General features: G+C 45.5%; 1 protein-coding gene across 1 annotated transcript; it reads right to left on the bottom strand.

The window, feature by feature from the left end:
- Positions 1 to 1,445: 1,445 nt before the first annotated feature.
- On the bottom strand, positions 1,446 to 15,932 carry LOC121280681 (interleukin-8-like). The gene is made up of 4 exons (XM_041192777.1): positions 15,812 to 15,932; positions 3,377 to 3,497; positions 2,750 to 2,833; positions 1,446 to 2,337 (listed from the first exon to the last, which is right to left on the bottom strand). The coding sequence occupies exons 1-4, from the start codon at positions 15,870 to 15,872 to the stop codon at positions 2,292 to 2,294; spliced, it is 312 nt and encodes a 103-aa protein (XP_041048711.1). The 5' UTR covers positions 15,873 to 15,932; the 3' UTR covers positions 1,446 to 2,291.
- Positions 15,933 to 16,154: the final 222 nt, after the last annotated feature.

Genomic DNA, 16,154 nt, shown 5'->3' with positions numbered 1-16,154 from the left:
GACTGCTGAGTTTTCCCAGGTATTTCTGTTTTGGTTTTTTTTCTGTTTCCCTTGTTGGGCTCCAGCTTCCCACCGCTCGGTCTCCCCTGTGCCTGTTATTCTTCCCCCTCCTCCTTTACCCCTTTGCAAAGCCTTTCTGCCCCTCTGCCTTCCATTGTAGCCCATCCCTCAACTCCCTTGCAAAGTCTTCCTTCCCTTTGCTCCACGTGTGCTTCTCATCCTGACCTTTCCCCAACCCCCCAACCTCCACTTGAAATGCCGGTATCTGAATTTTCAGCCCCATCCGAGCACCGCTGCACAGTTGTGTCCTTCAGGACAGCTGTGGCACCCATCTGGACCAGACCAACCCTACAGCCCAACTGGTTGCAATACTGGTCTCTGTCTAAAATTGAGCCTGGCCTGAGTATCACTGCACCACGGTGTCATTCTGACTACGGAGGCAACCACAGGGAGCAGACCAACCCTGCACCTCCATCAGTGTGGCATTCTACTGGCGTCACAAGAAGACTGGCGCAGCATTGCGGCAGGTCGGGCATGAGTGTTGTACTCACCTGGAAGTGAGGACTGACCACTGCACACAACTCTCCTTGAAGCAAGATTCAGACCAACGTGATTTCCTGCTGGTGTGACGCAAGATCGGAGGGGCAGCACCTGATTTTGCCGAGAAGCTACTTTAATGAGCATTCCCCCACCAACCCGCACCCCCCCCCCACATGTGTTTGTGCACTACCATCAACCACATGGCAGCCCTTGCCTCGACACTGCATTGCCAGCCTGCTGGGAAAATGTGACTTGCCTGTGCCCCTTGCTTGACTGTGTGGCGCCTCAACCTTCAGGTCCAACAAATGACCCTCGCGATCGCTGCGCAATGTTACTGTGCACTCCCCTCCGAGTTCCCCTACATGTGTAGCTCGCCAGCTACACACCTTATAAATGCTGTTGTGTAACATGTCGGTGTGCAATGACGCTGCTGTGCTCGGATGATCCAGTGCGGGAGGACGATTCCGGCAAGCAGGGCTCATAATGATATGCATTACAATGTAATATGTATTACTGTGAAGTTCCCAATGTCTGGCGGCCTGAAAGGGGCCCGTCATTGATGGGCGGAGCAGACAGTTGCAAATGTGCTTCACGATGGCGTGAAACTGATTTTTGGCCTTCCCGCCATGTTGTGCGCTCAGGCCTGTTATGACTCCTGATGTCAACTTCAATGGAAAATTCTGCGCTGTGGCCAGAGTTTTCCAGGCCCTGCTGCATGTTCCCCACGGTGGGGCTGGCGAACCATTGAAATTTCCGTTCCCATTGGCCGGACCGGAAGATCTCGCTACCGTGAGCGGTGGGAAAATTCCGGCCTGTGTTATTTTTATGTTTACAAGTTGTAACAGCTTTAATCTTGTGGACACTTAAAAGGACTTTAACGATACATAAAAGAGCGGAAACAAAGATTAACACAACTGAGCCATTTATTTACCAATAGCCTCAAAAATAAAATTCACTGAATACAAAAGTTATCATCTGAGTGACAACAAAAATATAAAGCCATGTTTGTAAAGTTGATTGTCATATAAGTAATTGTCACAGCCTAACAACTGAGCTGTGCTAAATTTCAGAGCACTCTATTTAATCATCAATACCTAATCAGTGATCTAACAGGTGATATTGCCTCTATGTTGTCATAACATTTGATTACATTACAGATCTAGAATTCCTAAAGCCAGACACTCCCACAGTTTTAGAAAACTATTATAAAACATGTACATTTTCAAACAATTTATTCGTAACTGCAATGAGAGAATAATTATTTCTTTCAATATGTGTATGTGCAAACATACGAATTAGGAGCCAGACTAAGTAGTTCGGTTCCTGGAATCTGCTCTGCCATTCAAGATGATCTGATTGTGGGCTCAACTCTACATTCTACCTACCCCCCCATAACCTTTAACTCCCTTGTTAGTCAAGAATCTATCTCGACCTCTGCCTCTAAATGTGCGTGGGCAGTAGAAAATCAACCTAAAATCCCTTTATACTTAGACCTTTGTTGATACATTTCAGTTTACTGGCTCAAATATTTTGACGCATTAACTCTTATGCACCAGAAACTATATCAAAATAGCATAAAAAGCCACTGGCATGCTACAAGGATTTATGTGCATCAGTGATATTGGCTGGAGTGTGTGTGAGCAAAATAGAAAATAATTCAGATATTGGTAAGTCTGCTACAGTTTAGCTTAAACGTACAAACTTGGTTCAGTAAGCAGTAGAATTTTGCCTTGTGTAGGATCAATTCATATTCATTCAGTTGAAGTCACTTCAGCAGGTGGAGTAGTGACTTCTGATCTGGAAATGCCAAAACAAAGATGAAGAATTACACTTGTGTCCTGACCAATATTTATCCCTCAATCAACATTGCTAAAACACATTATGTGGTTATCACCATATTGCTGTTTGTGAGAACTTGCTGTGCACAAATTGGCTGTGGTGATTCTAACATACAGTGACAACACTTCAAAAGGACTTCATTGGTTGTAGGTGCTTTGGGATGTCTTGGTGCCATGAAAGATGCTGTATAACTTTCACATCACTGAAAAGACCTTGTGAAGCTACTGTTGTGTCATACTAAATATGGAGTTAAAGGTTGAGAGCTGCATAATGTGTGAATATGTAATGCTGATATTGCAGACCAATAATATCTAGATGATAGGAACAGGAAATATTTTTGCAAAATTGAACATTGAAAGTCAATAGTTACTTTTCAGTAAGGAGACCAACAACTCTTTTGACCCATGGAGTTTGGGGATTCACACAGATCTTCATCATATTCTTCAGGGTAATTCTGTAACACATGAACAGAACATCTTTTGGTTAAAATGTTAATGACAATTTGGAAGCGGTATACGGTGCTATCTCTTATAGGTGAATTTATCTCACAAGATGAACAGTTATACAGCAGCTAAACCAGAGTCAGTCAGCAGTGGATGATTGAATTCAGAAACTAGTGTTTATTTTAATAATCAAAAGCAAGGGCATTCTGTACACTGATGTGAAATCAAATTGTGGTAAATTACAGAAAAACCTTTGTTATCCTAAAAGTGATAAAGATAACTTGTGCTTATAATGCATAATGGAAAACCTAAGCGCATTTATAAACAATTTGTCTATAGTGACTGCCTTTGGAGACAACAATAGATGTGCGATGTAGATAAGATCATATTGAATGATCTGCTGTCACATTCGACACCATAAAAGATTTGTTGCAAAATATAGTCATTTCACCTGGTTTATACTGTAAAAATTGAATAATTTTTCTAGGCTTGTGAAATTTGAATAGCTGATAAGTTTGTTTTGTTGTTGGCAATTGATTTATTGTAACACTTACACAATCTCTACTTTCCTGCAGAAGGTGCTCGGAGGAAATATGTCGATATGCTGATATCTTCGTGGTGAAATGAAATGAGAGCTGACTTTCACACATTTGCATCCCGTGTTTTTTGTGATTCCTAAGGACGGACATATAGTGAAAGAAAAAGAACATGGCAAGTTCACAACGGCATCATCAAATTTCAGGAAATAAACGAGTTGCACTAACAAAATTGGTGTTTAGTTTACTTCCTTGAAGGGAATAAGCATTTATTTTTACAATGTAGAAGATTATTTGTAAGGTGCAGTTTTCTAAATTCTCACTCCCATTCTGGAATTTTGCCTAGTGGAATGCAAATCAGGACATTATGTTCAAGCTCCAATCATTTTTTCTGCATTAAAATGGAGGCAAAATTCCTAAATAACCCTTCATTTTACAGAATATAGTATTTGTAGTGTGGTGAGTCCCCTCACAACCACAACAGACTTCAGCCTCCTTATGGCCAGAATATAGCTGTTGGCATGTGGGAGCGGGCCTGACACGCTGAGGTGTAAAAAGACATGAGGTGGCGTCGGGCGTGCGCCCTGATGTCATCGCGCGTCATTTCGATATTGCGTTCGGCGGGTGCATGCCCGAGGTGGCTGCGCGTCGGGTGAAATTTTGAGCCCATTAAAGCCATTAGGAAATTGCTGTGTGCTCCTTTAAATTTATCAATTTATCAAGCTTCACTCTGAAGCAGACCCAGAACCCTCAGCACGCAGGAAATATGGCCCAAAAGAAAAGACTTAAAACTGATAATTTCATGCAGCCGTTTGGTTCTTGAAGCTATCGATAACGGAAAATGTGATCATTCAAAATAAAAGATCTCATATACCTTTAAAAATTCTGCAGAGATGAAAAAAAATTGGCGTTTATATCTGGAAACAAGTCTTTACGTGCAGATCAACAAAGGTTTAGATTGAAAGAAAACAGAGAAGTACAAATGAAAGGCATTTTACTTTAGTTAACTAATGAATATACACTCTGACCAGCCAGTAATTCCAGGTAAGGCCGTTGAACAATATGGAACAATGTGTTGAAATGAGCTTTGCTATGATCATGTTCTGTCATTCATGAAATACTCTGAATGAATGAAGAACTGAATGCACCAAGGAAATCACAAAAGTTTTGTTTTCAAAACTTGTAGGTTTCAAAAGGTTCTCTGAAGCCACATAAAGATCACGGCCCAGATATTCACTCCTGGGTTTGATGCACAGAGACTGGAGAATTCCTGTCTCCGCAAAACTGACCTTTCAAATTGGCTGCCCGAAGTTCTGAGTTTTGGCCCCCGGAAGGGAGGGGGAGAAGCTGCGAGAATAGGAGTTGTGGTGGGCTACCCCAGAAATATTGATGGTTTGGAGGGTGACTTGGGAGAATATAAAAAGTGGCCCTTCAGAAAGGTCCATCTGAGAGGTGGGCCTTCAATGGGGAAATCCCTGTGCTTCGGAGAAGATGTCATTTCCCTTTCAGCTGTAATTGTTGTGCAATTGTTAGCTGACCCTGGAACAGATGGCCCATCATGGGCTTTCCCTATGGAGGAGTTGTCGTTGTTGCTGCCTAATCAAAGTGTACCACTGGATACATGGAGTGGATTCTCAAGACACAACCATGGAGATGGCATTGTCTTGCCATCACTGCCTGCTTTAGATATTATGTACTCATATAGTTAGCTATCTTGTCTCAGTGGGTGGATGAATGATGAACGGTGCCGTGTTATCCCTTCCAATTGCCCTTTACCACCCGTCTATCAGGATGTACCCACACTGTTGACCCTTGAACACGTCCTTCACATCTGCACACACTCACGGCAGTCGTGTGATTCAGAGGGGGGAAAACAATAGGGCTGTTAGGCGTTGTGGACCACAGCATGCTACCTTGAAGTCACAGTCACAAACTTATATGGCATCAAGAATTTGCATAGTGCCAGCTTCTCCACCAAATCTTACCAGTGAAAATGATTAGTACACATAAGCACACATAAGTGAATGAGAGCATTGTAATCTGAATGGCTCACCACTCTTTCCCCTTATATTTTTTATTAATAGAATGTCACACAGAAGAGACGGCAGAAGAAGTTAAAAATTGAAGGGCTATCTTAGTAGAGTCAGTGATTATTTTGACTGAAACAGAACTTGTCAGAAATTAGACTCCCCCCACCCCATCCCCAAACAGCCCTGGAGGCCGTAGACAAACTTATGTTCCAACAATCACCAGAGGCCTGCCTTGGCCATTTTCTGTTGCCCTGCAGGTGAGCTCCCTGGCAGAGATGGATATGATGTCAGCCAGGAGCTGACATAAAATTAGAGCAATTTATTGATATTGAAAAAAATCAGAACCTGGGTTAGGCCAATGGGGTGGATGTATGGATACCACAAGGGCACCTCTCGCCAGACCAAGAGGAAAATCCCGTCCAACATATCTGATTCAAGGAGGACCTGCATAACTCAATTATTCATCCCTCTTGAGTAATTATAAAATGAACAAGTTACAAACATTACACTGTACATCACTGATCATCCTGTCCCTTTTTAGCATAGGTTCTCATTTACAGACTCACTGTGACAGCATGCTCTTCACTGTATAAGAAGTACTTGGACTTGCAGAGTTGCAGTAACATAAAATAGAAACAACAGAGATCTTAAATGATCTCCAAGGTTATATATAAGACAAGTTATTTTGTGCCCTATCTCTTATTCAATTGGCACAGGAGTCAACAGATGGTTAAAAATAAATCCTCTTTAACACTGATTTGATAGCACTGAATCAACCACAACCACCAGATATTGATTTGTAACTCAAAGTTCATAAATATTACATAAACTTTCTTGTAATTCTTTCTACACCTTCTGAATGTTCACAGATGCAAATGTTCTGAACAAAATGAATATGACTTATACGTCACCTTTCAGAAATAGACCCAAAGTTGGTCTTATCTATAGTTATTAAATAAGAAGGCTGTCCCATTGGGTTAGAGGATAGTTCTTACAGAGATAAACAAAACTTAAAAATATTACCTTTCATGTTTTTCCTTACCAAAGATATCTGTAATAATACTTATTAGAATTGGTTGTCATTGTATAGCAACCACAATTCTACCTTGTTTTGTGAAGCCAGTGAGTTATTATTTCAAGCATTTGCATCAAATATGTCCATACTATCATGATAAATAAAAATTAAGATACTGTATGATGAGTGGAAGGGGTAGCTGGAGTGAGATTGAGCTGCCCAACAACCCTCTCGTGTACACACTGTTGGACTCCACCTATAGCATCAGCAATGACGTTAAGCCTGCACAGCAGTGCAGGAGTGACATCCTGAACCAAGGTCTCCATGGCAGCCACCATCCTGCCACTGCTGACCTCAGTAAGTTGCAATGCGGACGCTATCACCTCTGCTTGAAGATGGACGGACTCCTCCATCGTGCCTTGCAATCTGAGGAATACATGGACATCCCTTCCTGATGTTCCTGAGCTTGCCTTTGCAGCTCCAGCAACTGTGACATGACAGATCCAGAGGCTCGTCATATGACTCGGACTCAGCAATGTTCTGGCCTCCAGTAGACCTCCTAGTGCCGGGCACCTGGGGAGTCCCTGTCTCTGCCTGCTGTGGATCATAAAGTGCAATGTTCTCACCAGATTGTGGTCCCAAGGCTACTCTAAAGCTCGGTCCCACTGAGGTGTGTATCTCTGCGCTGGTGGAGGGCGTGGGTGAATGCTGTGATGGGAATTCAGGGAGGGTGCCTTCAGATTTCTCTTTTGTGGTTTCTCCAGAGCTTGCTTGGAGGCTCTGGGTTGTGGACTCCATCTGCTGCTTCCCAGATGTGCCTGTGAAAGAAAGGGGAGATAATAGAGCAGCGCCAACCTCACCGTCAGCACAGGACCGATCCTGGTCATCGCCGGCCAGCTGGATTGCTCTGTTTTCAAATTCTGAGAGGACTTTGAATTCCGGCCTCCCTCCACTGTCTGTGACGTTTCCCTCCTCTTGTGAGCCAGTTTGCCCTGCATGGGTGGAGATGTGGAGAGTGTCTCAGGATGCCTGCCGAGCCAGATGATAAGTATGCCTGGCCTGTGTGGGTAGTGAGTGGTCCCATGGATAGGATGAGGACAATGACGGTGTGTGTGAGAGAATGAATGGTGATGTCCCTTGCACTGGCAGTGAGTGAGGGTCCTCTGGGTGTCTGATGGGTTTGCGAGTTGGGAGTGATGCAAAGTGTGTCTGGCGGAATGGAGGCAATCATTCATCCTTTTGTGGCACTGTGTGGCTGTCCTCTTCTGACGAGTGTTGGCATTGACCACCGCTGCCACTGCCTCCCAACCGGGTTGGTGACATTGCTACCCATCCTGCGGCCAGAGTGGAGGTAGAGCACATCCTGGCGGGTCTCCACAGTATCCAGCAGTTGCTTGAGAGACCCGTTGTCGAAGCAGGGGGTGCAGGCTTTTTGACTTTGCTGGCCATGTCTCCCAGGCAGCGGTGGTGAGCTGTTGGCGATAAGTGCTTTGCTGGTGGCTGCCCACTTAAAAGATGGTGGCCGGCATGATGCAACAGTGAGGTGATGGTGAGCAAGTGAATGAGAGCCCACCCCCCCATGGAAACAGCGTTTTTTAAAGGAGTGAATATAATGTGAGTTGGGCTCGGGGAGATACACTGTTAAAACCCGCTATTTTCATCAGCGGGTAGGACTCCATTTTACCCACCTGCTACCACACTTGGTGCAATTCTGGGAAAATTCAGCCCCCTTTGTGAGAATCATGTTAATGTGATGTAAACCCCACCTGGGATAGTTTCGGCGCCTTTGTGTGCTGTCATGAGGATTTGTTAAAATCGTTATTGTAAGTGTGTGATTAAAGTGCTTGTAACCTTCTCATGAAACACCGCTGTGTGAGGGCAGCTCAGTAGCCATGAGGGATTAGCGGCAGTTGTGTCTCCTCAGTGGCAGTGCCAAAGGACAAGCCCAGGATGGGAGGATGATATCCCCAAACATGTCCTCATCTCACTGGCCACTGTCGTTTCTCATGAATGTGGTGATGACTGCATCAACTAAGTTGCCTCAGCGTTCTCACTGTTGTGTCAACTTTCACTTCCCAGAGCAAGCGCATACAGGGTGTACCAGTGACCTTCTTAGAGATCATGGCCTGGTGAATCATTGGACCAGAAGATGCAGGCCTGAATGCTGAACCTGCTCTCGATGTGACTGGTTGGACATCCCTTTCAATGAAATAGAATGACATTTAGTGCCAGGAGAAATGTGGTATTTCCTGTTGCCTTCACTTTACTCCTCCTGGAATCTGGTAGCAATTCGTTGTGCTTCCTCAATGCCATTGTCTGGTAGAAGCTGACTCTAATCACTCTCTTGAGGTTCCTGGGCCTCCTGCTCATTATCCTCCAAGGAGTTCTCATCCTCCTCAATTTCTCATTCTGGCAAGGGATCATCACTTTACAGAGCCAGGTTGTGAAGGGTGCAACACACAGCAATAATGTTGGACACCGTATTGGGAGTGTACTGCGGCTCACTCCCTGAGCAGTCCAAATATCAGAAGTGCATCTTCAGAATACCAATGGTCTGCTCTATTAGGGACTGTGTGGAGCTGTGAGCTGCATTGTACCTCTCGTCCGAAGCACTTGAGGCTGATGCACCAGTGTCATCAGCCAACCTTTCAGTGGGTACCCCTTATCCCCAAGTATCCACCTCTGAAGATGCTGAGGCCGTTTGAATATCTGAGGCACCTGGGAGTGAATCAGGATGTAGGAGTCATGACATATCCCACAAACGTGCATTATGTGCTTCCAAATGGTCACCAATTGAACAGTGATGGAATGAAAGCCTTTATACCTGATAATCATTAGCGGCTGCTGCCATGGAGCTCTTAAAGCCACATGGGTACAGTCGTTTGCACCTTGCACTCTTGGGAAGCTTGAGAAAGCTGCAAACCCATTGAATTTGGCATTCTCGCAATCTTCATCAAGTGCAAACCTCACATAATGGTGTGCCTTGTTGTAGAGGACATCTGTGACTTCCTTGATACATAAATGTGTTATAGATTCGAGATGCTGCACAGGTCAACTGTGGATCCTTGGAACGATCCGTGGGCAAAGAAATTGAGTGCAGTGGTCAACTTCAAAGCCACTGGCAGGGGATAGTCTCCCACTCCATGGTGCGTTGGGTCTTCACAACGCATGTGGGAGGTGTGATCCACCAGAGCTCAGGACAAGTGCATTCATGCTCAGCATTTTCTCTCAGTCACCTGTAAGTAGGAGAGTCTTCTTCGATAGACCCTAGGTCTAGCGAGTCACCTCTGTGGTTGGGGCCTATGCTCCTGAGCCTCATGTTCCTGCTGTGGCTCCCTTGCCTACCTGGAGCTCAGGTGGTCCCTCCTCCTGAAACTGTGCTTGGTGTTGCCTCTCCCTCTTCTTCTCCTCCATTGTATTAGAACCGTCAAAAAGGTAGCATTGAACCTTGGATCCTTAATTGTTTTATCCTTCTCTCGGAAATGATAGATTGAATAGATTAATGAATAATGGATGAGTGAAGATCACAATCTTGAACCAATAGTAACTGCAGTGGTCTATAGTTGCTTCTGCCCTATTAGTTTTGCTGCTGATTCAGTCTTGTACCTGAGGCACTGACACACACATGGAAGTCACCAAAATGCCATCCCTGAGGCTTAACACCTGAATCGCTTTGTGGCTGGAGAAGGTTTGAATGACATGCGCAACCTGAGCAAGCTCAGTGCTGCAATCTCAGACCTGGCATACTCATGAAATAAAGTTGCTCAGGATTGATGACTGGATGCCCTTTGGTGCATTAGGGATGCCAATTCTAGAAAGCATATGCCATATATTCAACAAACACCTGTGCCTCCTTAATGGTTGCCTGCATTCCTAAATTTCACATGCCTGTGTCTTAATATTGAAATGCAGTGACTGTGAGGTTAAGCCAGACACTCCTACATTTCCCTGTTACTGGAAAAGGAATGAGTCCCAGTGGCTAGCTTCTCAAGGATGTCTTCCTCCTTTCTCTTGGCTCAGAATCCAGTTTAATCTTGTGGCACCAACAAGTTAGAGATTGCCCCCAGAAAGGGCCCCTTGGTCCAGCAGTGAGCTCCTCCCACTGCCTCAGACCCCTCTTGTGCAGATTGGCTTCTACTTTCGATTTAACATTGCAGCATTAGTTTGAGAGTGTAAGATGGTTGTTCTGGGCTATTATTTTAGACCAGCTGTGATGCTCCCTCCCTCACTGTCCGCATCCCAGAAACTTAACTGAAACCTCACAATGTGAAGGTAGAGCTCTCTCCTGTTATTCTCCAGTCTCCCCCAGTAATACTGGATCCCATTGTTTTTATGGTCATCCCTACCCTCCTCCCGAGCCCGTCACTGTTGACGTGACCCTGCCCCATGTGGATCTCGAACCTCCGCATCTAGAGGCTGTGTGTACGGTCATCTACTGTGGAGATTGGAATCAAACTTAATAAATTTTTCCAAGTCCCGACGAGAGCATGAAGCAGATCCGAAGTAATCATCGATGTACCGGAGAGAGAGTTGTGTAAGGGGTCCGGAGGAGGACCGGAAGAAGGAATGTTCCACATACCCCATAAAAAGATAGGCTACCTGGGGCCCATGCGGGTACACATAGCCACACCTTTTATTTGGAGGAAGTGAGAGGAGTTGAAGGAGAAATTGTTCAGTGTGAGAACAAGTTCAGCCAGCCGGAGGAGAGTAGTGGTGGATGGGGATTGTTCGGGCCTCTGTTCGAGGAAGAAGCTAAGGGCCCTCAGACCATCCTGGTGGGGGATGGAGGTGTAGAGGGATTGGACGTCCATGGTGAAGAGGAAGCGGTTGGGGCCAGGGAACTGGAAATTGTTGATGTGACGTAAGGTGTCAGAGGAATCACGGATGTAGGTGGGAAGGGATTGGACAAGGGGAGAGAGAAGGGATTCAAGATAAGGAGAAATGAGTTCCATGGGGCAGGAGCATGCTGACACGATCGGTCTACCGGGAGAGTTCTGTTTGTGGATTTTGGGTAGGAGGTAGAAGCGGGCCATCTGAGGTTGGGCGACTGTCAGGTTGGAAGCTGTGGGAGGAAGATATCCAGAGGAGATGAGGTCAGTGACAGTCCTGGAAACAATGGCTTGATGTTCAGTGGTGGGGTCATGGTCCAGGGAGAGGTGGGAGGAAGTGTCTGCGAGTCTCCTTGATGGTTGCATGCATTCCTAAATTTCACATGCCTGTGTCTTAATGTTGAAAGGCAGTGACTGTGAGATTAAGCCAGACACTCCTACATTTCCTTGTTACTGGAAAAGGAATGAGTCCCAGTGGCTAGCTTCTCAAGGATGTCTTCCTACTTTCTCTTGGCTCAGACTCCAGTTTAATCTTGTGGCACCAACAAGTTAGAGATCACCCCCAGAAAGGGCCCCTTGGTCCAGCAGTGAGCTCCTCCCACTGCCTCAGACCCCTCCTGTGCAGGTTGGCTTCTACTTTCGATTTAACATTGCACCATTAGTTCGAGAGTGCAAGATGATTGTTCTGGGCTATTATTTTAGACGAGTTTCAATGCTCCCTCCCTCACTGTCTACGCCCCAGAAACTTACCTGAAACCTCACAATGTGAAGGTAGAGCTCTCTCCTGTATTCTCCAGCCTCCCCCAGTAATCCTGGATCCCATTGTTTTTATGGTCGACATCCCTACCCTCCTCCCGAGCCCGTCACTGTTGACGTGCCCCTGCCCATGTGGACCTCTACCCTCTGCACCTAGAGGCTGTGTGTATGGTCACCTACTGAGGAGAACCCCTAGGAAGCTCCAGACCCCCCTGCCCCACCCCAGGCCCTTTATCATGTTTTCCACAAATACAGGCTGCAGATAACCACTACCATCCCAGCTGCAGCCCAGTACAGAGACAGACAAGCCCATGGACAGCAACAGTGAACACCGCCGCAAACCAAGATGTGCCTGATTCCAATTGAGCACACAGCTCTTGCCCCTCTCTGAAGTGGGAGTACATTGTACAAGTCACCAATAGCCCTGCAGCATGGCCTGCTGCACCTCAGGACTGTCTCAACTCTCTTATCCTTGACTGTGTGATCCACAGATCCCCACGACCGTCTCTATTATCTGACTCCTGACTCTGAGCCCAAGGCGAGTCTCTACTCTCTGAATGTGACCTGCTAGTCCCAGACCAAAGAATTTGACTGTCAATGAGTTTCCCATTGCCTTCATGACTGAACACTACACTGGCCAGAATATTACATACTGTGGGTGGGTGCGTGCCCGACCCGTCCAGCCCCGAAATAGCGTCAGATGATGTCGGGTGAGTGTCCGGATGTCATTGCGCACTCGTGCGTTATCTTGCTCCATGTGCACACGCGGCAGTCGGAAGTACTCCTGCTGACAATTATGCAGGCAATTAAGCCCATTAAGGAGGCAATTGAAAGTGATTTTTTGTGGCCCGTCCACTTTTACAGTTGGCGGACAGGCCAATCGGCCTTTCTATTTTTGCTCAAACCTCGTTTCAGGGCGGGATGAAATCTCTGTGGGGAAATAAAATAAAAATAGATATCTGGGGATTTTTTTCATGAGATATATGCTCAGGTCCTTAATTGTGCTTCATGGTCACATTTTGCAGCATTTTTGTTGTTTCATTTATTCAGTGGAGAGCTGCAGCTCCCTGAGGCAGCTGTCTGGCTTCAGGGAGCTCACTGGAAGTGCTCACCAGCATCTGAGGTGATGTCGGCGCCCGACCTCTTCCCGTCCCCACTGGGTGCTGATCCTTTCACAGTGCGTATTTCATGCTGGCTGCCCATTAACTGGCCAGTCAGCATGAAATCACGGCTGGGGGCTGATTGCAGGTGCTGGACAAGTGAAATGTTTAGGCCACTGTTTCCTTTCCCATCCCCCTTACTTCATGAGCCTCTGTGTGACCCATTCCTCTTGTACCACACTAACATATCCCATTTTTCCTATTCCAGAGTCCGCGTGCATCCCCTCCCATTCATACATGTAGCATCCCATTCACCCTCTTGTTTGTCAGTGTTTCTGTTTCCCTTGTTGAGCTCCAGCTTCCCACCGCTCGGTCTCCCCTGTGCCTGTTATTCTTCCCCCTCCTCCTCCACCCCATTGCAAAGCCTTCCTGCCCCTCTGCCTTCCATTGTAACCCATCCCTCAAATCCCTTGCAAAGTCTTCCTGCCCTTTGCCCCACGTGTGCTTCTTATCCTGACCTTTGCCCAACCCTCCAACCTCCACTTGAAATGCCAGTCGCTGAATTTTCAGCCCTATCTGAGCACTGCTGCACAGTTGCTCAGGACAGTTGTGGCACCCATCAGGACCAGACCAACCCTACAGCCCAACTGGTTGCAATACTGGTCTCTGTCTGAAGTTGAGTCCTGCCTGAGTATTACTGCACCGCGGTGTCCTTCTGACTACGGAGGCAACCACTGGGAGTATATCAACCCTACAGCTCGATAAGTTCTACTGGCATCACAACAAGACTGGTGCAGCACTGTGGCAGATAGGGTATGAATGTTGCACTCACCTGGAAGTCGCGAGTGAAGTGAGGTCTGACCACTGCACACCACTCTCCTTCAAGCGAGATTCAGACCAATGTGATTTCCTGCTGGCGTGACGCAAGATTGGAGGGCAGCACCTGATTTCGCCGAGAAGCTAATTTAATGAGCATTCCCCAACCAACCCGCACACCCCCCACATGTGTTTGTGCACTACCATCAACCAGAAGGCAGCCCTTGCCCCGACACCGCACTGCCAGCCAGCCAGGAACATGCAACTTGCCTGTGCCCCTCGCCTGACTGTGTGGTGCCTCAACCTTCAGGTCCAACAAGTGACTCTCGCGATCGCTGTGCAAAGTTACTGTACACTCCCCTCTGAGTTCCCCTCAAAGTGTAGTTCACTAGCTACACGCCTTATAAATGCTGTTGTGTAACATGGCGTGAAATGATGCTTCCGAGCTCAGATGATTCAGTGTGGGGGGACGATTCTGGCAAGCAGGGCTCATAATGATGTGCATTACAATGTAATATGTATTATTGTGAAGTTCCCAATGTCTGGTGGTCTGAAAGTGGCCCGTCATTGACAGGCGGAACGGACAGTTGCAAATGTGCTTCACGATGGCATGAAACTGATTTTTGGCCTTCCTGCCATGTTGTGCGCTCAGGCCTGTTATGACTGCTGATTTCAACTTCAATGGAAAATTCTGCCCTATTAAGGCCATTAGGAAAGTAATTTACCTCATTAACAACACTCCCCATCCAATCTTAAGCTTGGCCGGCAGGCAAAGAGCTCGAGCGGTCTTTGTGTTTTCCCGGAAACCTCATCCGTAGGTGGGATGAGTTTTCCTGAAGGTTTTATAAAATTAATAAATAACTTGACAAACATGTCCCAGCTCATGTGACACTATCACATGAGGGGACATGTTTAAATTATTTTATTACTTGAATTTTTAAAAAATTTTTATTGTCTATTCAATCTCCCTGAGGCAGCTCTTTCGTCTTAATTGTCCCGCCCATTTAAAATGGTGGCATGCAGCCGATCGCGGGCGGCGATTATCTCCGCACCTGCTCCTGCCCCCTCCTGCCCAGCCTGCCTGACATAGGTAAGATTCAGCCCCATTAATTTTATGATTCAATCTGTCATTAGACAGGTAGAATGTCTGTGTTTCTGATTCTTAGCCTGCTTTGCAAGAATGCCATACACCCAGTAAAAAATGTAATTTACTGAAAGTTAATGCACAGTCACATTGGAATATACCCTGACTGTTTCTGATTTGTTTCTGGTTTTGGATTGCTATAAGCAAAAGAACTGGCGTAGGCCTGATGGGCTATTTGGTCTCTTGTGCAGTAATGTTCAAAGGTTCTTAGTATCTACTTAAAATTTCTTAATCTGAAATCATGCATGAAGATTTCCAACACATGCACACATATTTTACTATTTTTATCTGTAATCTCAATCATTTTGCTGAGGGTGAAAAATCACAAAGGATGATTTGGTTGATTTGACTTCTTAATCTAGTCTACTCCTATTCAAAGCCAGATCTGAACCAGTGAAAATCCTGCAAACAAATTGCAATTATGTTTACTCTAGATCAGAGAGGAAACCCTTCACTAACCAACCTTACTGGCCTGGTTAAATTAGATTGGACTGGTTTTGAAATGGCAGACAGCTAGTGCTGATCTCTGCCATTTAGTAGCCTTTTCTTTGTTTTTTAAATCTGAAGACAATGCAAACTTTGCTGTGAGAGTGTTCAGACTATAAAACAACGTGAAATATAGTGAACAGAACCAAATACTTTCCCATCATTTGTTTACTTCAGAGTCAATAAAAAGTCATATTATCATCCTGCTTTAAACACTGGAAAACAGTTACTTAGAAAGGCTATCTCATCAAATGCAATCTAGGTAATGAATACTCACCATGAGTAGCTAGGCAGATAACAGTTGTTGTCAACAGCAAAAAGATTGTTTGGAATTTCATGGTTGAATGTGGCTGGCTCTCTTCTAGTCTTCAGGCGCGAGCAGCTGGCAGCATTCAGAATGCGTTGGTTTGGCTCATCGTGTCTTGTATTTATCAGCAAGATTTGAGGAACTTGTGTCATCAGAATTTACAGAAGGAAATATCTTGTCAGCACACTTGAATAATTACCTAATTGCTATTTGCTTTTGAAGCAGTTTTTCAAAGAACCTTTCATACAAGGATGCATTTTCTCCATTTAGCCATTTTTTTTTAGTTACAATGATCAAAAATCATTGTGAACTC

Source organism: Carcharodon carcharias, chromosome 1 (genome assembly GCF_017639515.1).
Source record: "Carcharodon carcharias isolate sCarCar2 chromosome 1, sCarCar2.pri, whole genome shotgun sequence".
Classification (NCBI taxonomy): domain Eukaryota; kingdom Metazoa; phylum Chordata; class Chondrichthyes; order Lamniformes; family Lamnidae; genus Carcharodon; species Carcharodon carcharias.
This window is presented reverse-complemented; position numbering and strand designations above follow the sequence as displayed.